Here is a 27,993-nt window from a genome sequence, read left to right on the forward strand (position 1 = left end):
TGCATATTCAGAAATAAGTTAGAAGTTCATCTCTGTAAGTAAAACTCCTTCTCGTCTTTTGTGTTGCAGAAAGAATCACATACATGGGCCAGAAGGTGTGTTATGTGGTATTTCCTCAGCAAGACCCTTCAGAGACTGAACCCCTCACTTCCTCCAAAGCTATTGACTGAGCAGTGCAGTCAAACCAGGAATTCCCTACAACAACACCTGTACTTCCAGTTTTTGCGTCACATTGTTTGGTCAGTTTGTGAGTGGTGAACAGATGGTTTCATCCATGTTCTTGCACAGGTGCAGCCTGAGTGGGGCTGTGATGAAGCGCCAGTATAAAAGAAGCAGATGGTTATAATTAGGGCATTAGCATGTTAAGCCCTAAAGCTGCCTAATGTGTTTATTATTTGTTGGTTTGGTAGTACTGCCCCCCCAACCCCAGTTCCCCTCGCCAGTATGCCAAGTTCTTTCTTTCATACAGATCTTCTGCTCGACTTCTCCCTTCTACTCACTCAAGGAACCTCCCTCCGCCATCTTCTGCTTCACTTCAATGATATTCTTCTTTTGACTTTAACTAAATCCTTGAGCTAATGTGCCTTATGAAATGTATGTGTTGGTATAGTGTATTGGTTTGTGCGGGTATTTTGATTGTGTAATAACTTTTATGAGGTAAATATGCAAGCAGTTTCTGCACTTAGCAATACTTCTCTATTACTGCTGCTACCTTCAGCTCTGTTTCACTAACTACTCACATGATGTTTACTGTCAACTGTGGATGAGTATTTTTCCGTCTGTATCTCTGCCTGGCTACAGTATCTTTTTACTTTACCCCCGTTCTCTCTCTCTCTCTTTCTCTTTTTTTATTATATTACTACTCTCGTCTGAGAGATACTGCAGGTGCCTTCATGTTATTATCATTGTTAGAGATTATCTACACAACACTCATCTTCCCCAGCAATATTTACAGCACAGACGAGACAGGAGGATGATGGGACGTTTGTGGCTGTCACCTGGATGAATAACTGACTCTCTGAAATGAATAAGCTACATCTTTACAACACAGACTGTTCTTCAGGTTTTTAAATGTTTACCCATCTCCTCCTTTGGTCTCTTAGAACCTCGGGCCTCTGTTGAACTTGTTGCTTTGGAAATGTTCTCACCTCTGGGAATGCCACTGTGAACTTATTCATGGTGCTTGGCCTGCCAAGACAGTTATTATATTTTACTCTTCTCACCTGATACAGTACTTACCAATAATGTGTTGTTGGCAACATTAGCAGAATCCATATTGACAGATGGATGGATGGCTGGCATTGGATGTTTACTTGTGCATGGACCTTTTCTTACATCCCCAAAGACACATAATCACTGCAATTACCCCTGGCCCACTGACTTACTATGCTATTGATATATTGTAGTTGAATTGATTCAGATTTATAGTTGGCAGGATTATGAACCAATTGAAATATCAAGTTGTTCTAAATTATTGTGGTCAAATTCCCTTACTGAAGTTTTGGTACCACTACCTTAACGCAGTCAGCCAATTTACTGCGATCTAGGAGATATTTGTTTATGTGCATTTGATTAATCTCTTTCAGCACTTTTCTGTTATCTGTTTATGTCGTACATATAACAGAACATAGAAGGTCTAGGCCAGTGGCCTTTTTTTAACATGATTAAAAACCAGCAGGTTGAAAGATGGTTTGAGCATTTGCACCTTTTCCACACCAGTAGATGCTGGTAGATCCCTCAAATCCACAAAAAGAGACTCACACTTACTGTAAGACAACGTGTACATCTGTCTGCCATGTCCAGGTTCTGTTAGCTCACTTGAGATCTGTAAATACTATGTAAAGAAAACAACCCTGTTACAAATGTGCCAGGGACTCCTTCAAAGATCACATTCCTCAGACATGTTGTGATACATTTACATACTGTACAATTGATGGGTGTACCTCTGTGTTTTGTAAAAGAGTGTCAAGTTGTACAAGAATAACAATGTAATTGCTTATTAAATATAGCAACTTCTAAGAAGCTTAATTAGTTTTTGGATAATGTTAGTGAATGTCGTGTCCTGACTTTTCATGGTGCTGTCATCGGGTCAAAAAACAAACACATGGTCAACATGTTAGCATGCTGACATAATAAGCACTGCTGTGCCTGTAAAGAGAGACTCAGAGTTGCTAGCATGGATGTACTCAGATTAAAAGTAGATTGTGACTACAAAATCAGTGCTGTCTAAATGTTGTATCTGTATACTGGCAATAGTATATTTTTGATGCAAAAGAATCTCACACATTTAATACACTGGAAATATTAAATGATAAAGAACTTGAAGTTTATTAATTGCAGGCACGGGAAAACAATGACTGATAAACAGAAATCTATACAGGGTATTTGATCAGCAAACCCCACAATGTCATGGTGGCATTTCTCTTTCAGCACAAAATATACAAATATAGTTCTCAAAATGAGAGAAATGCTTTAATACAAACACAGTATATGATGACTTCAGTCTTTTTACGGGAAAGAAGCTTCAAAATCAAACAGCAAGGAGAGTGGACCGTTATCAGACAACCTGGTTCAGTAGTATTTTACTTTTCAATGGCCTTGATCCAGTGTATTTACCTGTGTGCTATGGTAATTACTCAGTGTCTGTAGCAGGCTGGAAAGGATTTGATTGGTGTACATTACAGTGAATAAATGCAATGCAACAAAACAAAGATTGACATCTTACTACTACTCTAACTTCAACAAACCAGTAAAAGCCAGGAAACAGAATAGAAAACCTTGATCCTGGCTGACAGATAACACATCACCTGGGCCATGATTGTGGTCAATATGGCACAATCTCCTCTTTACATACAAAAAACTGAAACTTTTGCAGATCAACTGTCAAACAAACAGGTAAATACACAGGAATAAGGTTATCCAAAAACAACTCCCCTGCCGTGATAATCCCAGAGATTCCTGACACAGTAATGCACTCTCCAGAACAACTCCAGAGCAGTCAGTTGTACTAATCACATGTCACATGATAAAGCTGTGTCTAGACAAACACAGAAATCTAATCTCTTCAAACATGTAAACCAAAACTGTGGTCCTTGAAACTGCCCATGATATTTACAAGAGAAAAACAAAACAAAACAAAAAAAAGTAAGGCATTTTAACACACTTATGTACATTACAAAACAAGTAAAGACACAAGTTATGTGGATATGAGTTTTCTGTTTCAAACAGCAGCTGAACTATTTGTCAAATGAGAACAGGCTTTGACCTTAAATAACAAGGTACAAAGAAAAAATGAGCACAAAATATGCAAAACTAGGACCGAGTGAACTGATTTGTATTTCTCTGTCTATCAAAGAAAGAATCAGAACAAATCATTAGGCAGCAAATTATGGAGACACCTCTAATGGCACATAACATGTAGCAGCTGTTAATGACAAAACTTCTATAAGAAGGAAGCACATGGGGGTAGCATGGCACAATCAGCTCACTTACACAGGAAAGATCATGTATTTAGTACAGAAACTTGAGACTGCAGCTAAAAAAAAAAAAAAATCTACCAGCATTTGGCCTCTGGTCATTTCTCATACTGTCCCTACCTACACCGGTAATCTGGCTTTTCTGTTCAGTATCAATATCCTGCAGTAAAAGAGGCAGAATGGAAGTGATACATTCTTTAGTCCAAGTCCAACAGTGATTAGTAAAGAGTCACCAGTGTCATACCTTAAGAGAGACAATCTTTACAAAAAACTTTAGAGACACAGGCGACCAGGTTCAATCAAGGTCAATATTTGTCAAGGCAGAGAGAGAAATATAAAGTAGAACTAGTACAGGTCTCCACTGAAGATTGAAAAATAGAGGTCTTTGTTTTATCGTCCTGTTGTAGAAAATTCCACAGCATAGATACAGTATGAATTTACAATGGAATAAACCAGCAGGTCAGACGACTGCAGTGACCAGTCTGCAGTCAGCAGCACTGCAGAAATACCGCCGTGATGAAGAGGACTCGACAAACAATCAACATTCTGAGGTGAAGGCTCTCTTCATGTGAGGATTCTTCACATTTTCTGGACATTCTCACAAAATCCTGCCGCGCTGAATGGAAATAAGACGCTGACACAGACAGTCAAGTTCGTTCAAGTGAGGAAAGGCTTCCTTGAGAGGAGGGATTGGGTTTGATTTGAGGAGGACGAGGGGCGGAGCAGAGTTACAGGCAATATACTTGGACTCACTGCCTCAGTTTCCGTCCAGGTTTGGCTTTTTTAAAACTGATGATGTATCAAGTTTAAAATGCTGAACTTAAAAATCTACTTGATGAAACTTTGAAATCAAAATGAAAAAGCTCTGCATGATTCAGTGACACCGCACAAGTGTCGGACAGTTTAAGGGAATTCACTACAGAGTTAAATGAACTAAATTCTTCTCTTTAAATAACTTCCAATCAGAAAGGCAATAAGCATATTTCGCAAAATGTTAAACGTTTTATTCGCTGTGTATGGAGCTCTAATCTTGTACAATAGCTATTAAAAACACATCAGTGAGCCACGTTACACTGAGTGACATGTTATGTCATTACCATGAACATAGACACTATAGTTTATTTTGACTCAATCCAACATCCACTGTCTCGCTGCTGCAAATAAATCTTCTAAAGAACTAAAGTACTCTTAGGAAATGATTTAACCAGTACATCCACACAGACTGGTGAAGCTGCAAAGTATTGAGAGACAAACAGTTTGGTTTTGGGCTTCTCATATAATTTACTGACAATAACATAAATATATAAAATATCGCCATCTTTATCCTTTACTGCGGCAGCCAACCATGACCTTCTAGAAGTGTCATACAATAGTGACACCGCCTCGTACAATAAAGTGTGAATAAGACAGAGTAGAGGGCCATTAATTAGATCAATTCAGATGTGTTCACTTCATAGGCTTCAATGGTTCACAGTATATAGCGGTGCATAATGGCTCTTGGTAACGACGCAAAGGCTGCTTTGGCGTTGTAAGAACATGTTGCCAATATTGTTACTAGGACGGGTGGGGGGGGCAGAATTCAGTTTGATTTTCTGAAGCAGACTCATGATGAGTTTACGTCCAAACAGATTAAACAGGGCTGTCTATTTGCATTTAATCGAAGGAGTCAACATTAAGCTCCCGTTTGAATTGACTCACTGTACAACATGGACCATAAGCACTACCAACGATGGTTTACTAATCTTAGGGAAAAGACTGCATGTGCATATTTTTATGCATTCATAGTGTTGAATGGACATGAGCTGAGTATTTCTTACTGTGCCTCCTCACTGTGGTTGGCTAAGGTATGGGTCTCACCTCTGGGTCTGGTAGGGACACATTTCAAGGACACTTTAGCAGAGCACATATTGCAGACACGAGGTCTCAACAGAGCGAGGAGAAGGACAGTATCTTTCTACTCTTTCAGCATGGCGTTGTCTCCCTCCCTGAATCTCCTCCCTCATCGCTGAAGGTCCCGCTGATCCTGCAGAGTCTGCTCTTGCCCTCCTTCCTCCTCTCTTCCCTGTTTGGCACTTCCACAGAAAAGTGGCTATCGCTGTCCTCTGCTTTCTCAGAAGAAGATGAGGGCTCAGAAGGTGGAGTCACCACCAGCCCCTGTGAGTGAGGGCGGGTTGTAGATGTCTGGGAGTTGTCGGGGAACACAGGGGGTGAGATAGGGGACAAGGGGCCCAGTGGGGAGTAACGTCTTAAGGAAACACCCTTTAGGTTAACAGCGAGCTCCAAAACGAGTTTCCTAGATGCCCGTGAGTGGCACGGGGCTACAGAAGCTTCCTGGGGTGTTAGAGGGGGGCCACTATGAGCTGAAGAGTCATCCTGAAGAGGAGTGGGAGGCTCAGACTGTGGAGCCCTGCTGCTTTCCCTGCTGACAGGCGACAGCTCGTCTTCCTCTGCACTGTCAACTGACTGCAAGGAGAGAGGTGATGCCGGGCTCTCAGGCGTGCAAGGCTGCAGGTCCATGGTGGCCGAGCAGCAGGAGTCCGACCTACCCACTACATCAACTTCATGCCCAAACCCAGCTCCAGACCTGACCCTTGCCTGGGGCCCTTGCACACCAACAGTTTGGTAGCTATGGAGCCCCAGTGTGATCTGCGTGGGCCCAGGCGGGTCGAGCAGGGGTGCGTGGCCTCTGCTTCGCCCTCCAACGTGGAGGAGGCGACTCCACAGATGCCCGAGACGCCGACGAGAGGAGGAGGAGTTGGTGCGTCGTGTCGAGTGACGTCTTATCTGTCTGCGCATTGCCAACCGCAGGTTCTGTAACACGGAGGCCTGGAGGAAGACACAGAGAGATATAATTGTACATTTTACCTGAAAAATCGCCACTTACAGACATTTCTTTATGCTGGCTTGTTTTTTTAAAGCTTTAAACCCCAGAGACCATGTGCTGTGACTGTTTATCAGCTAGGAACAGCAACTTCCAGGAGTCTTGTCATCACTGTCTGGTTGCCATGCAACAGGGGTGTTTGTCAAGAACTCACAGCCAAGAAATGTTCCCTGCATATAACCCCCCAAAAAACCACAAATTGTTGTTTTTATACAGTTAAAAAACTTCAGTGTTCTAAAACCTAGACCTTATTGTCCCATGTTTTTGGGTCAAAGTGACTAATGTGGACAACTATTCTTGAAATTGTTCCAATGTTGAGTGTGAGTGCTGCGGCCAGCAGCTGCAAAATGTGTTTCAATGAAATCCACTGGGGCAATTGTGCATCATCAGTGTACGTCCATTAAAGGTGTTTGTTTTTGACTGACAGTCAGTAACACTGACTGGCTCAGATTGTTACTATAAATGTCTGACAACATCATGGAAAGAAACCCCACAGAGTTAAACGTTCATATTAAAGAGTAAAAGCCTGTTTGGCGGCTGCCAGGTTCGGCGCTCTCGCTCAATACTGGACCAATTTTTAAATAAAAAAAATAATAACTGACAAACAAACATTGGAAAACAAGGTCCAGGTTTGAAAAATTGCTAACCCAAACTAGACGTGTTAACTTGTGTTAACCGTGTAAACCAGGATAGTTGTCTCCACCCTGCTTGTTATGCTAAACTAAGCGATGCAGCTGGCTGTAGCCTCATATTTACCATAGAGATATAATAGTGGCATCATAATCAAACTCTTGGTAATAAAGAAAATCAGTCCCCAAAAAATTTTGAGTAAAGAAATAACAAAACAAGGCAACAGATAGTAATAATAGAAAGATTTATGCACTATAAGTTATAATAGTTTTTGCCTCAATGCACGGGGAAGGTTTGCTGAAACACAAATAGAGATATTCTCTGTCATTGTTGCACTCATGCTAAGTTCAGCTTCAGGGAAATTAGAGGCCAAGAGTGTGTGTGAATGCGCTACCTGCGTGGGGTTGTACACTGGGAAATCCTCCACCGGAGGGATGAGACCCTGGGCGATTAACTGACCGTACGAAGGGGGAGCCTCTCTCTGAACAAACTCAGCCTCCATGCGAGTCATCTGAGTCTCAAAAGCTCTGCGGGGGAGAAATAAAGGACAAAAAAATAAAATGAAGAGATGTAGACAGAGAAGGCGAGTTTAAGGTGATTATGAACAATATACAAAATGTCCACTCAGCAGGTTTTGTAATCAGCACAATCAAGGGCAATAAAAGGCAACAACAGACAATGTGCTTTTGGATGCACATCTCTAGGTGGACTGACCTTCAAAGGGATGAAAACAAAAAAAAGAGTACATAAACATGCCGATGAAGATGAGAAGGGGGATCAGTACTAAATGCTGGATGAAGAAACAGACTGAGGTGTGTGCCCACCTGTACTCTCTGCTTCTGAGGGAATGGAGTTTGAGGGCACAGCCGAGGGCAATGACAAGCAAGAGACTGCAGACCAGACTGCCAATCAGGGCGGCTGTGATCACTTTCCTGGGCACCGCCGCAAGGCAATCCCTCTCATCGCTCCCGTCTAAGCAGTCCTCCTGGCCGTCACACCGCCACGTCTCAAAGATGCACAGGTTAGTCCCACAGTGGAAGTTTCCAGGTTGGCAGTCATAGCAGTTCTTCTCGTCAGACCCATCCGGACACCTCTTCTGGTTGTTGCAGCGTTCAGAGGCTGGGTAGCACACTCCAGTACCGCCTTCACAGGGGAACTCCCCATCTGGGCAGGTCGGGCAGGCCTCCTCGTCGCGGCCTGATGGGCAGTGCCAGTAGCCGTCGCAGCGTTGGCGTTCGGAGTAACAGCCCTGATCGCTGCCGCATGGGCGCTCGCCGGGAAAACAGTAACCTTTGACCTGAGACGATGGAGAAGAAATACATAACTGTCAAGACACAGCAACAGAGACTTGTTCTCTGCATTATTGATTGTGTTCTCTGCACCGACAGAACAGTTAATCTTGCTTTCAACAATACAGTCTACTAGGAAATGGTGAAAGAAACCAAAAAGAAAACATCTGAAAGATTCAGTACTGACAGAGATGAAGTTGAAAGCAAAGATGTGGGAGACAGATGGAGAAACAAGCAAAGAAACAAGTTTATTTTGAAATATAGGATGCAGTATTCCCAGTTTGCTGTACCTGGTATGTGGCGTTGAAGCCATGTCCAGGGCTGTGAGGCTGAGCCATGTACAAGACACTCATCTGTCCCCGACTTGACTCCAGTAGTGCCGGGCGCCTGTTGTTATGATAAGACAACACCTGCAGGAGGTGCTCTGCTCGCTGCAGCAGGCCGTCATAGACATGCAGCGAGTCTCCGGGTCCCAGCCGCAGGTCCAGCTGCAGCACAATGGGCTTGGGGTCCTGGGTGTCCAGCAACCAGGAACATCTCAGCTCTGCTGCAGAGCTCCTGTTAGCCCGGAAAAAATCTGGGGAAGCAAAGGAGCCGTAGAAGTTCCCCAGACGTTTGCCGCAGGTTGTGTCGGGGCATCCTAGCTCGTCTGTGCCATCTGGACAGTCACGGGCGCCGTTGCAGCGCAGGGTGGCAGGCAGGCACCGGGTGGACTGGGCCTCAGTGCAAGGGAGGGAACCAAAGGGGCAGAGGCCAGGCTGGGCCTCAGTGGGAGGAGGGAAGCAGCTCCGTTCGTCTGTAGCATCGCCGCATTCATCCTGACCGTTACACTTCCAGGAGCGAGGAAGACACTTCCCATTTCCACACAGGAATTCATCCGACTGACAGCTGCTCTGACCCAGGTGGCCTACAAGAATAAGAAATCGACAGATTGCAACACCACCCACTAACACTCGAGGGACAAAACAGTACAGGACAAACATAATTAGCATTTCGCTGAGTGCAATCTTGCACACAAAAAACTAACAGTTATCTCCATAATACACAATATAATTAATTTGACATCCTGTCTCATATATACACAGTTGGCCTGTACAAATACACTTCAGTGTCAGAACTGTAAGGGCGAATAGTGTGTGCTCTCACACTACAGCATAAATTATTAATATTGTGAACATTTTATTACACATTATAAAACTTCAAATTAAGGGTTGGTCCAAAGATCCATCCATCCAGCTTACCTCTGATGTAGGAGAGCCGGAAGCCCTGGGCTTGCCCGGAGCTGTTGGCCTGAGAGTGGAAGTAGAGCCAAACACGCCCTCTGGTGGAGATAAAGGGCGGAGGCAAGATGGAGCCACACAGCCTGGATTCCCCATTCCACGTTGGAGTCAGCAAAAGCCAATCTCCCAAACAGCTTCCCGACTCCGCCAGGTCGAAGTTACGGAAACTATGGCAGAACATCGATCATCAAATCAGGTGCTTCCTCCACATCGACAGCCATGTGTATACAGTATGAGTGAGGGACTGTACCTGATGGTAATGACCTCTCCCTGACCTCCCTGGATATGCCAGCTGCAGTTGACTCCAGGGGGGTAGTTTAAAGGCCAGGAGGGACTATAGATCACACCCCTCCGCTCTGTGTGGACCTCCACTCGCTCACTGCAGCCTGCTGGGTAAGAAAGAGACAGGAGGAGATGGGAACAAACACATTAGTGTTGACAGTCTTTTGTAGAGGTTCACGTCACAAACAAAACACACGAAGATTGATTCTAGGAGCTCGGACACTTGACAGATATTAACGCATTAATGGATTAAGGGATGTGGCCATATTTCTGCTCCCTTTGACGCAAGTGTAGACTATTTTATCCAGATCTTTTGTCTCTGATCAGTGCAAAAAACACTTTTTAAATAAAGAATGCCTCAACAAAAACAAATGACCTTAGTGGCTTTCAGAGGCACTCAGTGCTGATCACATGGGGGCTAAAACAGGAGCAGCAGCAGCAGTCAAACTGGCAGCCAAGGCAACAGCATCGCCTGCTGCCATCGCACCATTGCTCCAGGGAACAACACACAGTGTGAGGTGGCTGAGAGGAGCACCAGGAATAACACAGACCTCTGTGTAGAGAGCTGGCAATGAATCCCATTGTCTTGTGATAAGTGAAGGCATCAGGATCAGATTTCTGATCTTTTTGAAGATGCCAGAGGAGAGTGAGGTATTAATGACTTTAGTTGGAGAAGTGGCATCAACAGGAAGGATTTTATTCTCTCTCTAATAAAGCCACTAAGTTCACTGTTGAATCGTCTCATTACAGCTTAAAGCCACAGTAGGAATGAAACACACACGAGACGAAGCTGTCTAACAAGCCTCTTAATTAAGCAGAGCCACAGAGACGGAACATTAGCTGAACTGCTTTACAATGATGATCCAACATCGCCACGCAGCAGAGTGTCTGCTCGGTTCTGCTGAGTATGTGTGTTTGTTTCAGGCTTTCTTGATGAATCAGTAAAGTCAGCACAGTGAAACAAGGAGGCGGAGGGAAGGAATCATTTAAAGCTCAGTGATGGATATCGACCACCCAGGACATGGCTAGCTTAGCACACACACACACACACACACACACACACACACACACACAGGACTGGACCAAGTCATCTGTAAGGTAGAGCTGCACAGTGTTGTCGTTTGGAACAATGAGCTTTTATTCACAGCAGACATTCGAAATGACATTTTCTATGATCATCCATAAACATAATGACCGCACTGTGTAATTGCTACTGTAGTTTCCTCCTGCTGTTAAACTCAAAATTGAAGGTTGCCAAAAAACACCTGATGGTAGCAGGATGGACAAGTCAGCAGAGTGTCAGTCTTTCAGATGGCCTGCAAAGTGGAGTTCACTGGTTTTTAGTTATTTAGGTTTCTATGAAGCATCAGAAGCAAAATGTAGTCTGTTTCGTTTCTGTCAAAACTACACACATATCAGCTTTACTTTGACTTTATTGTCTTCCTGTCAAAAGGTTTCAAACCAGATCACAGCAACAGTTACTGTAGAGAAAAAGAAAGACAATTTCCTCTACCCAAAGTAGCCTCAACGGACCAGAATGCACTGCAGGCTAACAAGACATGAAGGCCAGCTCAGTTCTAACTTTTTTTCTCAACTGAAGGCCCCCCGCTGCTCGCTCTCATGATGTACTGTTTTTCCATCCAATATGTTCAACCAGAAATCTGATACAATAAGTTCAGCTGCCAAGAGATTTAATAGAAGTTAAGTCACGACAACAGGATCCTTTCTTTTTGATTGATGGTGAGATATTCTGCCAGTAGCAGCCAGTGGTGGAAGACGTATTCACGTCTTTTACTTAAGTAATAGATTTATTTATTGGACTGCATTCAAAATCTTACTTAAGTAAAAGTACACAAGTATTATCAGCAAAACGTGCCTAAAGTATCAAAATGGATCATTATGCAGATGTACGTGGTCTCTGTGAGGGGTATATTAATATAAATGGCATCATGAGATGTTTAACACAGATGCAGTGCTGCAGGAGTAGCTTGTTGCTGTTGTAGACGGTGAAGATGGAGCTTGGTAGCTGCTGATACCTCAAAGACATCTGAAAGGAAATGTTTTGTAAGATATCTCAAGCCAAAAAAAGGTTGACACCACTGCTTTAACCTCTGACAATGCATTATGTTTTATAAGTTTAACTAAAAAGTAGGGAAGGCAGCAATTAACCAATTCCTCTATTAACCATGGTTTAATACCACAGAGTCATTTTTACTAAAGCTGAAAAAACAAACAAACATACATCATCATACATCTGTAGTATTGTGAAATAAATGAATGCATTATAATTGTGGAGCCTGGAAACTACAACAAAAGTGTATAATCATTGCATCCATACTCAAAAGTGATGGGATTGAAAGGTACTTCCCTCTGAAATATAGTCGAGTACAAATATAGCACATTACATCCGACCACAGATAACAGCGCAGATTACCTGAGAGAGGAACAGACTAATTAAATTGGTTCGTGGTTTCATGTTGCCGTGATGTAATATTAAGCAATACAGTTTTGAATCCCCCGAAGCTCTGAAGTGTGTCCAAAAATGTTATGTTGGAAATAAAGAGACACATACAGGGTTTTTTTCTTTCTCAGCTGCTTACAAAATGCTGCGGGAGTGTGTGTGTGTGTGTGTGTGTGTGTGACTTTGATCTTTCTTGTACTTTGTGTGTGAAAGGATGCCAGGTCAAACAAGTACTGACACGTGTTTGGAGATGGAGGTGTGTGTTTAAAGGTGAGCTTGTTCTCAGGATGTCTTCCCTCCCCGCTCACACACACACACACACATACCTGTAAAAATCTGAAAATGTTTCAGGGCTCTGTGTTGGCTTGGCAGCCTTCTCCTTTATTTCCATGCCAATAAAGTGCAGGATATGATAATACAGAGAGAGGGGGGGTGGGGGAGGAGATGGGGAGGAGGGGGGGGTTGACTGCCTGCAGAGAAGCAGTGATGTAATGCTGATAGCAGCATCACATTTGTGAAAGAGCATCCATGTTTCCACACTAACCCTGATCATTTACCCACCACAGATCAATAACCCCCGCAGGTTTCTGCAGAATGATAGGCTCATCTTCTCACTCGCATCCGATCACAACAATGAAAACACGCTGTCTTCATCTATCATATCACTTTATCACAGAGTGACACAGGAGACAGCAGCGAGCAGAATAAGCTCGGGTGTGAAGCACCGGGTCTTTACAAGGAGTGCTCTGCTGTGATGTGGAGGTATTAGAAGATTTGTAAACTACCACCAATGATGACAAAAAAAAAAGAAAAGAAAAAAAAGACGAATGATGAACACAAACAGATTCATTCTCCTCACTTCATTTTCTTCATCGTTTGATAATATGAAGGATAATATCTATATCTAGCATGTGATCAAATATCCACATGCACAGCATAAATAAATAAAGATGTATGCACAGATTTCAGTAAAGCGTAGATGCATTGTTGTTCCTCACCTGCACAGAGCAGAGCGGAGCGGAACCACAGCAGTCCGAGCAGCAGCAGCAGCAGCTCTGTCAGTCCCATGGTCCAGCGGGGGACTTCTGCTATTATCTCGGACACGATTTCCACGGTTTGCTCGACATCTGTGTCCTCCAGCGAAGCTCCGGCATCTGTTTTCAGATCAGAGACACCGTGCACACCGAAAGGTCCTCACTGTGGAGAGGCATTGTGTCCTTTTGCAGCGAACCGAGAAACCAAGGGGGCAAGTTAGCTGCAGCAAACCACACGGCTTCCGGGCAATGTCTTCAAAATAAAAGCCGCCAAAAATTCACAACAAAGAGTGAATTTAGATGGCTCACGTTCAGGTGATATTTCATGGATGTCTCAGACATTACATTTGAAAATGAAGTCATTATAATATTGTGTTTCCATTCACTAAGGTAATTCCATATGTATTATAAATGTACACAAATTTATATTCACACAGTGCCATAGCATTGAATACATGACATGTGTGAATAATGCAAAAAAACCCAACAACAAATGATTAATTATAAACAAATTATAAAAAAATAAATGTATTTAATGGTTTGTTGTCATTAATCAGTGTACCCTACTTACAAACTGACTAATCATATGTACTCCACAGGGTAATCTACAGATGTGTATAAAACGGTCTTCTCAAATGATAAACATCCAGCAGAGCATGTCATTTTTATTTCTAAATCATTGGAAAAATACTTAGTGTCAAATACAAACCACAAAATAATAAACTGCATAACGGACCTTCAATGGCTATACAACCCTCAGTCGTTGTGGAAAAATCTGTACCTGCTATAGTCATCTGGAAAGAGAAAAATAATATAAAGCATGAAAAGGTAATAAATAGATAAATAAATAAAAATAGACAGTTAATAGAAGAATGACTTTCAATGTATCTTACCAACAACAGAAATAGACAAAACGGTTAAAACTGTACTCAACTGTGACTGTAGAGTTTTAAGAGTTAAATACATCACATATGTATAATTTGGTCTTCCTATCGTTGGGTTATAAAACACTTGTTGCTGAAATTGTAATAGAATATGTGCTCTTAAAGGTCCAGTGTGTAGAATTTAGTAGCACCTAGCAGTGAAGATGCAGACTGTTACTAATTAAATAATCTCCCATGCTTCACCCTCTCCTTCCGAACATGTAAGAAAAACTGTGACTGTGAAATATACATAAAAAGCAAAAGGCCGTGTTTGGTTTGTCAACTCAGGGCTACTGTAGAAAAATGGCGACTTCCATTGAAGAGGACCCCCTCTCACTTTAAGACAACGAAAACACAACAAAATTATTTTCAGGTTATTGTACACTAATGGAAACATGCTAATGAATACTGTATTTCATTCCTGCAAACAAATTGATTGTAAATGTTACACACTGGACCTTTAAGACTTACAGGCATTTTGTGTCTTGTGCATGTTTTGCAGGACTTATTTTGAAGGCAAAGCCGTCTAACTTCCGCTCTGATTGTGGCCCACTCCGCGTCTAACAGGACAAAGTGGTCCACATCATTCTTTGTTTATCAGCCTTCTTATCCTCCTCACTCCAGATTCACTGTGACAAACAGTCGATTAGAAACCACAGACTTTGTCCTGAAGGGTTGATTACACCATAAACAGCGTTTGCCCGTTAAAATGAGGAGTACATATGCTTCTTGATTTTTCTTCACCCTTCGTCCCTCCATTGTAGTCCAGGACTGTTTCATTACCGCCCTCATGTGGTCAGATAGGTGAACTGTACATCTCCCTGACATAAAGAATATATATTTATATAAAATACATATACTCACATGAAGCCTTTCCGCAGAGGACATACAGCATGTGTGTAAGAAAATGACGTCTTTTGTCAGCAGAGAAGAGGATTTACTTAGAGACGATGGAGAAGGAAAAGGCACCGCTGGGATTCGAACCCAGGATCTCCTGTTTACTAGACAGGCGCTTTAACCAACTAAGCCACGGCGCCGGTGGTGCTCTGTGTGGAAATAGGCCTTTATGAAGAGTGATATACAACACTTTTGTGTTCATTTAGTGACTCCGGCGCCGATATTTCATTTGAAGGCTCACATTGCCCATGTAACTATGTCCGTAATATGGTGGGAACATGCAAAAATTGGGCATTTATACGGAAAATAACTTACTAAAATACGGCCTGGGTGTCAGGCAAGCCAAAAAGGTTGACGGAGCATTTAAAAACAATACCAAATCGCTAGCCCATGGCGAATTTCTCCTTCTTTAAATATAAATATAATTTTAGCTTGATCTGAAGTCTTTATTTCTTAATTTGACATGATTTAATCTAATTCAATTTTTAAATTTTGATAAATCCATTATTATTAAATGAAATTATTTAAATTCAAGTTGTTGTAACACGATTTAATCCGCCAACTGAATGATGTTAAATTTTAAAAAAGGGTCAGTTGGGTAAAACAAAAACTTTCAGACAGGTGAAAAATGTTTTAACTCGTTCACTTATTTAAATTTAATGTAGAAAAAGAAAAGAAAAATACACCTACAGTAGTTCCAATGAAACTAACAGTATAGACAAGGAAGAAACTTAAAACTGTCCTGGGGTGTAGTGATCATCATCCTTTCCAACAAAAGCCATAACATTGTTTTGTTTGTTCATCTTTCCATGTCGTCAGATTGCATTGAAGGCGTGTGATCTCATTCACTTTTATGCGGCCACTGACTGATGATGGAAACTTTGAGGAAGGAGATCGATCTAAAATGAGCATCAAGGCATTTCAGTCAGGTGTTTCCTGCTGTCAGTTATTGAGAATAGTTAGCTGACCAGTATCTGTGGATTAGTCAGTGTTTTTCCAGAGTAGTGTTTGGGTGGTGGCAAAAGTGTCAGCATTGTCTGCTAGGTACAAACATTAAGAGTATTTTTAATTACATTTTTTGTGATTATTAATGAGAAAGGAGTAAACACACAGTGCATGATATTTCAACAATTTATTCAACAACTTCATAGACGTTTTCTTAGGAAGAGTGCTGTTTTATGTGATGTTTGATAAGTGCAGGAACCAAAGCTTTTTTTTACATGCACATGGTCTCAGCACAGATACAGGCTATACATTTGTCTTTTCACTTGTCATTTTTCTTTTTTAAAAATCACACAGCTTTGAATACAGCAGCTGATGAAGCTTACCAACAACCAGTTCAATGATATACACAATAATCAATTTTCGGTTTTGAATTAAAATATAAAGGAAAAAAAAACAGGAGTAAAAACCTAACAAAGAAAAACGAAGCTGTAAAAATCAGAAACAAATCCTACGAATGGCGCCGAGTGGATGAATTACAGGAGTCCAAAGATCTGCACGTCACATTGCTCAGCTGCTTTGTGTTTGTATGCACATCGGTTAGTTTTTTTAAATTAATTATTGTAAATACTATGAAAACAAAATGCAAGTCACACACTCAGCAAACAAGAAACATTCCTTTCTTTGATTGATCTGGGGTTCCCATGAGAGGAGGGGGGTGGACTTCAGAGGGGAGGGTGAGGGGTTCACCTTGAACACCAGATCACAGTATTCACTGGGGCAGCCGTTTGTCTCGATACATCTTAAATACATGATATGATTTCTACCTGAAGTTGCTGCTTAAAGTGTCTAAATCTGTTTCAGGTGCAGTGGAAAGTCTTTGACTGCCCCAGTGCGAGTTCCTCAGACATAGATCAAAATAATCCCAGCACACCAGTCAATAACATTAATCAACAATTCCAGGTGCCAAGATCCAACATGTTCATTTGATCTGTGTCTGAGGAATTACCGAACTTTTCAGTCTGACCTACATCCTTGTTTACTCTGCAACTCATACATTTTCTCCCCAAGCAGAACGTGGGTCGTATCTCTGTGTATGTGAGAGAGACTACTGGTGGGCACACTGTACCCCAGGCCCGTGGTGGCCACCCTCGTCGTCAGAGCTGTCGTTGTAGGCCTCTCTGCGGCCGCCCGACGACGAGCTCTGGCTGACGTCGTAATCTTGCAGGTCGACCTCCTCTGTGTCTCCAGTGATGATGGGCGGCTCTGACCGTGAGGGCAGCATGTCCTCTAGTTCCTACACATAGGAAACATCTGTCATAATGCAGCTTTAACAGAGAGCCTCATGACATTTTCTAGCCACGCTGTAGTGTCAAACACTTTTGGGACCAGTCCAAGGGCTACAGAAGAAACTCTTTTCAGAGTGCAGCATCTTTAGGGAGAGGTGGTACTGTGTGAATGTTAAGTGCTCAATAAGTAACCCATTTATGGGCTAATAGCTTTTATCCCTGAATGGAGTTACTGGTGTAAATTTAGCCGCAGATTCTCACTTGTGGAGGCTCTCATAAAAACACTAAGGAGTTTCCTCGCTTTTGTTCATCTTTATTGCAATTCAGTTAATACTTTGACGTCATATAACTTTTCAATAATTTAAAGTCTTTAGTTACATAATCTTTGTTCTTAAAAATATAATTTTCCAAAAAGAGACATTTGCAAATAACGGTCTTCATGTTTTCTTCATAAACCAACAAATCATTTCATTAATAAAATAGTTACCAATACAGTTTTGTCCATCGACTTATTGACATTTTGTATTTGTTGGACTCATGAAGACACAGCTTTTAAATCCAAAATAAATAACAGCTACAGAACAGGAAGCACAGCAAACATTAGTTTAAGCGATTCTTTCTCCTGACCTATATTTCTTGTTTTTTCACCCAAGATGTTTGAACAAGCAAAGACGAAGCGTTCACAGGTGTTTGCTACAAAACTATAGGCGGTTTTAACTTTCTAACCCATCTCTGCACTTGTTTTACCCGATTTCAGTGGCGCGCTGACGTACCTCGGGCCATTATGAAACTGTTGTGAGACAAATTAAGAGTACGCTGTGCCGTCCCAGTATAAGTACTCTTTCTAACTAAATTCTAACAGAGGTGCCTAAAATACTGACCATAAATTTGTTTTTGTCACTCTGGAATTTATAGTTCTTAATTATTAATATGACATACGTCAGGACAAAAACACATTACTCTAGAGATGTTCCGATACCATTTTTCCCTCCCAATACGGATACCTGTGCTGTGGGTATGGGCAGATACCGAATACTGATCCAAGACCAGTACGTTATTAAAAAAAATACATACTATGCCTGCATGACTGAATAAATACAGCAAATTCAAGCCATTTTTTAGCAGCACTCTAAGTCTCGCGTCAATTCGTCCCTCTAAAACAGCAGGCTGCAGCACAACGCCAGAGAGCGCAGAGAAGAGCTTAACGAAGCTAACCAGTAAACAGATTACTAATTTAATAAATTACGTGGTATCGTATCGGTGCCTGGACTCCAGTAGTTACTGATACCGATGCCAGCATTTTCGGCAGTACCAGAAATTAATCATAATCAGAACAACTCTACATTACTCAGTCAACATTGTAATCAGCAGCTGTTGATGCTGTTCATCAGAAGATGATAGGATGTTTAATTACAAAAGGCGTAACATACCACAAGTTTCTCGGGGCTGATCCAGTTGTTGTCGGGGAACTGGACATCGAACTTCACATACAGATCTCCCTTCTCAAAAGGGTTTCGGTACTGTGGCATGCCTTCTCCTCGCACCACCCTGACTGAGCCTGGAAAAGATGTGAAACAATAAACAAGGTTTATTCCCAATTTACTTCTCATTACATGTCAAACCGTAACCAGTATAGAAGCACTGTAAATGGACAAAGGAAGCCTAAGGGCGTGAAAGGAACAAGTTTGCTAACGTTGGGGATTCTTTCAGGACTCACTGAGGATGTTGATGACCCCCACTGTCCCTTCATTTATCAGTTGCTGTGTCCTTGTCTCAGTATCACCACTGGAGCTACTTAGTGAAATCTAAATGTGCCTGTTTGTTATGTGCAAGTGAAATCTAACCACCCAGGATGTCTTTGTGGTGACGCAGAGACACAAGTCCCTGCAGAAACTGTTAGGTTAGACTGGACACCTGCTCAGGTGCTAAGGGCATGTTAATGTAACTTTCCTTTGTCCTGCATCTGTGCCATCGCAGCTTTTCCTTCATCAATATAAATGTCTTCAGAGTCCATTCGTCTGCTGAAATAATGCTAAAAGTGCAGAAGCTAATCATATAAAGAGTATCAACCTGGTTCAATGACTTTTCCAGCAGGGTACTTCACAACGATCTGTCTTCCATCTAAGTGTTTCAGCATAAACTGGAAGCCGCACAGCGCCTCCACCAGCCCGATCTTGTGGTTCATGAACAGGTCATTGCCGTCTCGTCTGAATGTCTGAAAATTGAGAGAGGAAAAAATGGTTACAAAAACTTTACGAACTTTATGATCTTGGTATTTATACCAAAATCATGGGTCATCTGTCTTTAGTGAACGCCGAAGGAGGGTGGATGCTGCGCAGGAGGTGGAGCAGGTTGTCTACTAATTGAAGATCGGTGGTTAAAGCCCCAAATTGCTCCCGAAGATTTTGCCATCGACGTGATTAGTTACTTTCTGGTGAGCATTTGGGAATAGTGAGGCAGCCTTTGCCATCAACATATGGATGAATCAATGTGAAGTGTAGGGTAAAAGCATCTTGAATGGTCGAAAGACTAGAAAGCTAAACACCGTTTACAACACATCCTTCAAGTAGGTTAGTCTGAATTTATTTTATTTGCGAGACAAACATTTCCACCTTATTTTTGGTGACTAAATGCACAGAATAGCAGAATGACCCAGCCTGTTAACAAAGCAACCGACTTTCCATCCAAAGTACTTGTCGATGTTATCTGTTTTGCTGCAGCCAGATGTACCCATTTTGTTTCCACCTTCCACTAACATAGTCTGACATCAATGATGGATACCTCTTGGGAGAAAAGAGCCAGGGGCATTGCTACAGTCAGCCTGGTGCTCCAGTTTAGACAAACTTTGCATTGTCAGAAGCAAGCTGACTTGTGTGAAATGGCATTTACAGCTGAAAAAACCAATAAAGACAAACAGGAACATTTAGCTGTATCGATTCAGTCTCCACCAGCGGAGAGCCGACGAACCATTAAAAAAACAACCTTTATTCTCAGTAATCAAATTCTGTGAACTTGAAACTCTCTCAAGCTTGTCATACAAATTTTATGATTGAAGTGGAGATCTTGGTGCTGAAGACCCTTTCTTTAATCCCTGCTAACAAAGAGCTACGTCTCAGGTCATTACCGTACTCCAGAATCAACGACAGGCTAGCCACTCATGAATAAGCACACCTCTCCAGTATGCACGCTGTGCTGATTAGCAAGACAGACACACTTAACATGTCAGTAAGTTTGAGTGCCCCATTAAGTTTCTTTCCAACCAGTGAGCAGCATGTAAACGTGATATAATGAAGACGATATGTCACAGATGTTTAAGTCAAAATGTATTTGTGTGGCCTGACCTCAGATCAGACAAATAGTTCAACAATAAAAGCACAGCTAATCTTGAAATATCTGGTTTCAAACCGCTGAAATGGCTTTTGAATTGTAGAATGTTGCAAATCTGATTACCAGCCTCTAATTTGCTGGTACACCATGTTTGCCATGTTGTATGAGAGTTAAAAAGACCAAATAATAAACATATGGATATAGTGTCTGGTTTAACAAGCGTAAAAAGATAGCTATAAAATTCTTTTAACACGTTAGGTTAAATGGCAGGAATTTGGTAATTATAGTTTAGTCGATATTCACCATGGCAGGTATCCACTCAAGTAACTCCACGTTGTAAATCTGTACAATGCACAGCTCTGACAGAACAACACCGTCAAGACAATCTGGTTCTCAGCACTCAGACAGTCGAGACATGTGAAGCACCACCAGCTGGCCCCGACTGCTGCAACAAACTGTTAAATTTAACTCTCTACTGTCTGTCTGATTCGTTTCTCCACCAGGCGATGTGTTGCTGGAAACTAAACGGCACTGCTGGATTAACTTTGTGTGAAGACTCTTAAGGAGTATAATCCCATCAGTGGGATTGAAAAGTAGAACAAAACTTTTGTGTGCATGTCAAACTTCACTGATTAGCTAATCTTAATAATGCGCGTGGTCCCCCGAATGCAATTAAAGGTTGCAACAGTGATGTAACTGTTGTGTGTGATTCCTGGCACAGACAGTTCATGTCATAGAGATTTTAGCTGAGGCGCACTTGTCAAACTCCGTTAAGCTAAAGACCATAAGTGCTGTTGCCTAAATTTACATACTGTTATGGAGGAGACCGAGCTGAAGAGGCTGCGTTACGTTTGTGTGTGCGGTGTCAAAAATATGATAGTTAGAGCGTGTTAAAAATGTCAGTTTCTGCCTCCCTCCTGAGTTTATGCCGCAGTTTCTTGGCACTCCTGTCACATAAACGCTTACAGTGCTAAATGTACACTGCTGTTTGATTGCACAAACACAAATATCTCCATTTGAAGGAAAATTGAAATAAAGAGTCAAAGAGAATCCACAGCTTCTCTATTCTCTTTCTCTGAATTTTCCACCCCACACACTGCAACTGAAAAATGCATAAAACTTTAAACTGCGATTGTGTAAAAAGCTATGAATGATATGAAAAAGGTAAATGTGAGAAAGTCCAAAGTGTTGTAGACATTTTAAAGTATGAAAGGTAAGGTTATGGTTAGGGTATGGGGGGGACTGGCACACCTACCTCGTTATCTTTTTCCTGCAGGACAAGGACTATATCCCCAGGCTCGACGCCAGGTGCCTGGTCAGCCTCCCCTCCAAAAGTAATTTTCTGGCCGTGCTTCATGCCTTTGTCCACGTGTACCTCCAGAATCTTCACTTCCTTCACGACTTTTTTGCCCTCACATTTTTTACAGCGGTCTTTCTCACTGATAACTTCACCTGCAGCGAGTTACAGAAAACAAGGTGAGGGATCTGTGCAGGCCAAGACATAATGATTAAACAGACTCTTGATGACTCTTACCTTCTCCGTTACAGTCGGTACACACAGACTGCATCTGTTGGACCATCCCCGGGGCCAGCTGTCTGATCATGATGCGCATGCCACGCCCCCTACATGTTGTACATTTTTGTACGGCACCCGTCTTGCCTCCCTGCCTGCGTACACGCAGAGATAGATTTATCGTTAGAAACTCAGGAGACAAAACATCAAGCAGGGATCAGTGTGGAGCATCATGCTGATTACACAACTTACCCATTGCAAGTGCTACACAGTACATTCTTGCTAAGTTGTAGTTTAGTTGTTTTCCCATTGTAAAGGTCCTCCAGTGACACCCTGTCAAAGAAGTGTGATGTTTAGACATGTTTGACACGACAGACAAGTTGGACTGAGCATCAAGGACGTTTACTAAATAGAAATTCCTGTACCCAGTAACCAGCCTATATGTTTTTTTTTTTTTTTTTACAGTGCACGGTATTTGTCTTACTTGAGTGGGTGGACCATGTCCTCTCCTCTCCGCCGACCTCCGTTTCTGGAGCGACTCCCCTGGCCACCCATGAATCCAAAGAGTCCACCGCCAAAGATATGGGAGAAGATATCGTCCATCCCTGGGCCACCCCCACCTCCTTCCCGCAAACCTTGTTCTCCATAGCGATCATAAAGTTCCTTCTTTTCAGGGTTGGTCAGCACCTCATAGGCAAAACTGATTTCCTTGAACTGTGTTTCGAGGAGACAGCAACAAAAATGTTAAAAAGCTGCTATTTCAACAGTGCAGCTACGCAGCAAATATGAAATTAACCCCAAGGCGTACAAAAACACCATTTACTAGTTTCAACTGACTTCGCTGACTGACACCGGGGGGGTACTACATAATCCTCTGTAAGAGGATGAAGTTAACAAAAATATTTCATATTAGGTTCATATAGGAACAGAAACCAGCTCCCACTTTCTGTCAGAGATACTCTGGTCATTTGCCAGATCAGATCTATCGTAGCACAATTTCCAATAGTTAGTAACACATGCCTGAAGTTACAACATCCTTACGCAATTCCACATTATCCAATCACATTACCCCGTACGATTCGTCCATATTACACCAGCTACTTCATTAATGTTTCAAGACTTCAGGGTTACATCTAGACCTCAGTGACATCATCTCACCAAAAACTCAACACAACGTAAGTGTTTCCCTTATCAGAAATACTGCCTCCAGGCAGTAAGGTGGGATCATGACATTCCTCAAGTCACCAACCCAAAGCATCTTCCCCATTCCCATTGATACACGGCGACATGGGAACGACAATCACCTATCTAACTTTCTCCAGTTTGACCGACTCCACTTTTATCTGTTGCAAGCTGCCATTTCCCCCAACAATAACCTGCTGACGCCTGGTCCCGAAATGGCACTTTTGGGGAATAACATTTTCACCAATATTCAGAAAAATACCACACTTTATCGGGCGAGTGATAACGTTGCTGGATGCTCTAAAAACAAAGTTATAGAACGATAAACACCTTAAGAAAAGCTGAGGACAGAGCTTTGTGTCCAGTCACCTCCTCCATACGTACAAATGGTTAAATATTCCTCCCTGACCAGCACATTTTAAAAATAATCCATGCTTGCTCCACATTTGAATTTAGACAAACACGCCCACAGCCAACATTTAATCCAGAGGTCTTACTTTGTCTCCAGCATTTGGGTTCTTGTCGGGGTGGTACTCTTTTGCCAGTTTCCGGTATGCCTGTGGAGTACACACAAAAGAGCAAACAGTTAAAAAAAAAACATGAGTTATTATCAGGAATTTACACACATGAGTCAAACGACGTGACAAAACCTTTGCTACTGTTGACGCAATCACACGTGCCTCCCCCTGACGAAGCCAGATGTTAAAAGCCGGCAAAACACCACCTGTGTCGGGCTTTATACTCTCAAAATAACCCGTGACCTACGTTAAATGGTTCACTGAGCGACTGAATATCAGAGCCTGACAGAGTTTCTTACTCATTTTATCTGCGTTTTCATCGGTTATCGCCAGACACGGCTGCTCCAAAATGTCTGACAATTTTAATCGCCGGCTAACGTGCGCAAGCTAATTAGCATATCGTGCTAACACGAGCTAAAGATGTAGAGTAACGCTCCTAAATTAATAAATGTGATCAATCTAAATAAATAATAATAAAGTCACAGCATCTAAGAGTCTGGAAATAGAGTTGATATTATGTTAGAGAGTTATTTTAGAGGCACAACAACCAGGAAAGCTCACGACGACACGGCTAAAATAGCTACGCTGTGTGTAGTCAGCGAGCTAATGTTGGCGGATTTAACTTGTTAACAACGCATGCTGTTAATTAACTAATTATATATATATATATTTAAAAAAAAACAAATAAAAAACAAGCAGGCCTAGCTGCGAGGATGTCAGTAAAACATGACCCCTCTGACTCAGGTTAAAACTAATGAGTTCACCACAGCAGGTTAGCTCAACCCGGCATTAAAACTCGTGTCAGCTTCTTTCAGTGACCAATTTATAAAACATTTAATAAACAAATGTGACGTCTGTCAGGTCGATAGTTGATAGTCTCAAGCTTCAGATACTTCTTTCTACAACCTTCGACACAGGCTTACCGGAGCTAAAGCTAACGTGAGGTCAATCACTTGTAACGTCACAGGCTTTGGGTTAGATTAACATCACCTTTTTTTTTAGTTAGGTTAACGCTTCCCTTTGTAGGACAATAATATTTTCTAGACTGGCTATATCTAAGAGCACGGAGGGCGTAATGTCAAACATTTCAGCCGCGTCGTCAGATCAACATCCAGGCCGCTTAGCTTAGCTTAGCTTAGCTTAGCGTAGCTTAGCAACGCATTTCCTGATTGTGTCGATTTTAACATTAAAAAATAAAACACAAACTAAATGTAATCTACGCTGCTTTCTTTAATCACTCGTGTGTGTTTTTTTTTCGTTTACCTTCTTCAGCTCGTTTTCAGACGCGGAGGGAGACACTCCGAGGATGTCGTATAGTTTTGTGTCGACAACAGTCGCCATGGTGTCGCTGTGTGTGAGGGGATGTTGCTTTCAGCAGGAGCTGGATGGACAAAGAGAAAAAGAGCCGGTGGAAAATGTTTTGCTCGCCTCGTGTCTCAGCTTCCGGAAACTTAAGCTCTGTGTGTCCCGCTGCTGCCTCCAGGCTGCAGGTATGCTGAACGACGGCTGATCTCTAACCCCGACACACACTACTGCAGTTTATGTTTGTTGAAATTAGATTAGATTATTTATCCCACCACGGGGAAATTCACTTCTAACAGCAGCAAGATAGAAAAACAAAAGTAGAAGAGGCCAAAACAAAAAACAAAAACACAATAAACAGACAGAAATTAAACGGACAGACAGCTATTAAAGTGATTATTACATAATTAAGCTCACCTCACTGATCCTGAAGATAGTGATGTGTGATAGTGAATAACAGATAGATAGATAGATAGATAGATAGATAGATAGATAGATAGATAGATAGATAGATAGATAGATAGATAGATTAGATAGATAGATAGATAGATAGATAGATATACTCATGGGGAAATTCACTTGTAACAGCAGCAAGATATAGAAACAAAAGTAGAGGAGGCCAAAACAAAACAAAAAAACCCACAATAAACAGACAAAGAAACAACATAAATTAAACAGACAGAAGTATCTAAACTACACAATAACAACGAAAAAGTAACCTTCAAAAACAGACAAGTACTGAGGATAAGTGTGGCATGATATATAAAGAGTATTGTAGTGTAAAGTGACCATCTATCTATCTACTAAATCAACACTGCCAATTTGCTGTATATACTTTTGTACAACATATTTTATTTACTATTGCATTTTTGATATTTTATTATTATGTATTGTTTGTTCTGTAAATAAATAAAGTCTATCTATCACTTATTTTTGTAATGCTATTTATATTATGGTCACTACTCTGGAAATAATACTATTATTTATATCATGGTCACTTTCTTTGCAAGATTACTTACACTATGGTCACTTTACACTACAATACTCTTTATATATCATGCCACACTTATCCTCAGTACTTGTCTGTTTTTGAAGGTTACTTTTTCATGGTTATTGTGTAGTTTAGATACTTCTGTCTGTTTAATTTCTGTTGTTTCTTTGTCTGTTTATTGTGTTTCTTTTTTGTTTTGCTTTGGCCTCCTCTACTTTTGTTTCTATAGCTTGCTGCTGTTACAAGTGAATTTCCCCATGGTGGGCTGAATAAAGTATATCTAATCTAATCTATCTATCTATCTATCTATCTATCTATCTATCTATCTATCTATCTATCTATCTATCTATCTATCTATCTATCTGTTATTCATTATCACACATCACTATCTTAAGGATCAGTGAGGTAAGCTTAATTATGTAATAATCACTTTAATAGCATCAACTATGCTGGCTGCTGCACCAGGACTAATACTTTTGTGCAATACTCCTGTATAAACTTTACACACTTTACTCTCAATCCTGTTTTTATTTGTATATAAATAGTGTTGAATATCCTATGTGTATAATACATTCATATCTATTCATACTGTGATATCTCTTTAATACCTGTGTAGCCTTGACAAACCTTTACATTTTATACCAAATATAGGAAATTTATACATACTTAGACAGTGCACATTGATCCTGTTCTGTTATGCTCTTCACATAGTTTTTCTCGTTCAACACATTTCATTGTACTGTTGTACCCTGTAATAACCTAAATATAACCTTTCTGTTTAGCTATTTACCTGAGGGTGGATGATGTTTGTTTTGTGCACATGGGTGTGAGGCCCTAAACAGCTGTTAAGTTTAGTTTGGCTCCAGGTGTTCTCTGTACATCTGCTTCTGTTTTGTGCTTTTGTGTCAGGAAATTGATAATAATAGTAACATTTCTGTTCTGCCTTAATGTTTTGTTTTTATTTTTTATTGCTACATCTTAATGAATTAAGGTTATTTTGTTAGGCTAAATTAGGCTATTTTGTGTCACAAAGCTACTATCAATATCTTTAGTTTATCTGTCAACACAAAACTAGGCCTTATTATTAAATTATCATATTTTTTTTTCAATTAAAAAGTGTTTTCATATTCATATAGTGATTTCATATCTTAAAAGGAGCTCCGACAGATCTTATTTGACAGACATCATGCTGACAAAATTTGTCTAAATGCTGTTATCATATTTTGCTGGCAGTGTATGTATGTTATAAAAACATGTTGGTCTGCTAATGGAGCTGCATTTTATCTACCGTAGAGCCTCTGTCCATGAGTTTCTCTGTAACGATAGAGCACCCCTTGTAAAACAATATCAGCAAGGATAATGTTTTTATTCCAAGCAATCCACACAATATCCAATAAATAATTTATGGTTAATCACGTGAAGTCTGCACATAAATAATGGCAAGGTTCTCACAGGTGTTTCTTGAGCAAAGTGAAGTGTATAACCTTGTAAATTCAACTCAACTCATCCATTGTCATAACAAGTTTAAGTGATTTATGAGACTTGTAAAATCTGCAGTTCAGCGATATGTGACTTTAATCCCAGGATAATATATTATCATGATCATACATCTAGACTACCTTAAGGCTCCTGGGACGACATGCACGTCACAGAGGAGTACATCACCACAAGTCTGATGCATATGGCCATGAGTATGTGAAGGTAATATATTTTCAGAGGGTGCCTTGAGCATTAGACAAGACAAATGCATCATGACAGCAAATAGAAAGGGTGAGT

The 27,993-nt window shown here is 41.2% G+C and overlaps 3 protein-coding genes and 1 non-coding gene across 5 annotated transcripts in view; 1 reads left to right on the plus strand and 3 right to left on the minus strand.

The window, feature by feature from the left end:
* Positions 1 to 3,552, plus strand: part of slc7a10a (solute carrier family 7 member 10a) — a 22,982-nt gene extending 19,430 nt beyond the window's left edge. Inside the window, exon 11 of the mRNA XM_010731913.3 lies at positions 70 to 3,552. Coding sequence (XP_010730215.1) covers positions 70 to 170 — 101 coding nt within the window. The 3' untranslated portion in view covers positions 171 to 3,552. The remainder of the gene's footprint in view (positions 1 to 69) is intronic.
* lrp3 (low density lipoprotein receptor-related protein 3) lies at positions 1,137 to 13,573 on the minus strand. 2 transcript variants are annotated; one of them, XM_027281504.1, is made up of 7 exons: positions 13,298 to 13,573; positions 9,807 to 9,942; positions 9,518 to 9,723; positions 8,567 to 9,183; positions 7,812 to 8,284; positions 7,382 to 7,514; positions 1,137 to 6,302 (listed from the first exon to the last, which is right to left on the minus strand). In XM_027281504.1, exons 1-7 carry the CDS (start codon positions 13,365 to 13,367, stop codon positions 5,439 to 5,441), a joined length of 2,499 nt encoding a protein of 832 aa, XP_027137305.1. In that variant the 5' UTR covers positions 13,368 to 13,573; the 3' UTR covers positions 1,137 to 5,438. The 2 variants fall into 2 exon arrangements, with proteins under 2 accessions (XP_027137305.1, XP_019109591.1); XM_019254046.2 differs by having other exon boundaries at positions 9,807 to 9,945.
* A 1,646-nt stretch (positions 13,574 to 15,219) lies between these two features.
* Positions 15,220 to 15,293, minus strand: trnat-agu (transfer RNA threonine (anticodon AGU)). The gene has a single exon. It is a non-coding gene; the product is annotated as a tRNA-Thr (tRNA).
* A 977-nt stretch (positions 15,294 to 16,270) lies between these two features.
* On the minus strand, positions 16,271 to 25,416 carry dnaja2a (DnaJ heat shock protein family (Hsp40) member A2a). The gene is made up of 9 exons (XM_010731924.3): positions 25,188 to 25,416; positions 23,904 to 23,963; positions 22,709 to 22,938; positions 22,477 to 22,557; positions 22,246 to 22,379; positions 21,967 to 22,163; positions 19,455 to 19,599; positions 18,815 to 18,942; positions 16,271 to 17,392 (listed from the first exon to the last, which is right to left on the minus strand). The coding sequence occupies exons 1-9, from the start codon at positions 25,263 to 25,265 to the stop codon at positions 17,204 to 17,206; spliced, it is 1,242 nt and encodes a 413-aa protein (XP_010730226.1). The 5' UTR covers positions 25,266 to 25,416; the 3' UTR covers positions 16,271 to 17,203.
* Between the last annotated feature and the right edge of the window lie 2,577 nt (positions 25,417 to 27,993).

This window comes from Larimichthys crocea, chromosome VIII (genome assembly GCF_000972845.2).
Source record: "Larimichthys crocea isolate SSNF chromosome VIII, L_crocea_2.0, whole genome shotgun sequence".
Lineage (NCBI taxonomy): Eukaryota > Metazoa > Chordata > Actinopteri > Sciaenidae > Larimichthys > Larimichthys crocea.

Bases quoted from the DNA above. Each gene is read 5' to 3' on its own strand.
- lrp3 (XM_019254046.2), bottom strand. From the start codon at position 13,367: ATGGGACTGACAGAGCTGCTGCTGCTGCTGCTCGGACTGCTGTGGTTC. The intron at 9,946-13,297 runs GTGAGGAACAAC...TTTCTTACCCAG, and splicing joins CTCCGCTCTGCTCTGTGCAG to CAGGCTGCAGTGAGCGAGTG. The intron at 8,285-8,566 runs GTACAGCAAACT...CCATCGTCTCAG, and splicing joins GCTTCAACGCCACATACCAG to GTCAAAGGTTACTGTTTTCC.
- dnaja2a (XM_010731924.3), bottom strand. From the start codon at position 25,265: ATGGCGACTGTTGTCGACACAAAACTATACGACATCCTCGGAGTGTCT. The intron at 22,939-23,903 runs GTAAGACCTCTG...CTCGAAACACAG, and splicing joins ACCCAAATGCTGGAGACAAA to TTCAAGGAAATCAGTTTTGC. The intron at 22,164-22,245 runs GTAAGAGTCATC...AACTCGCTGCAG, and splicing joins TACCGACTGTAACGGAGAAG to GTGAAGTTATCAGTGAGAAA.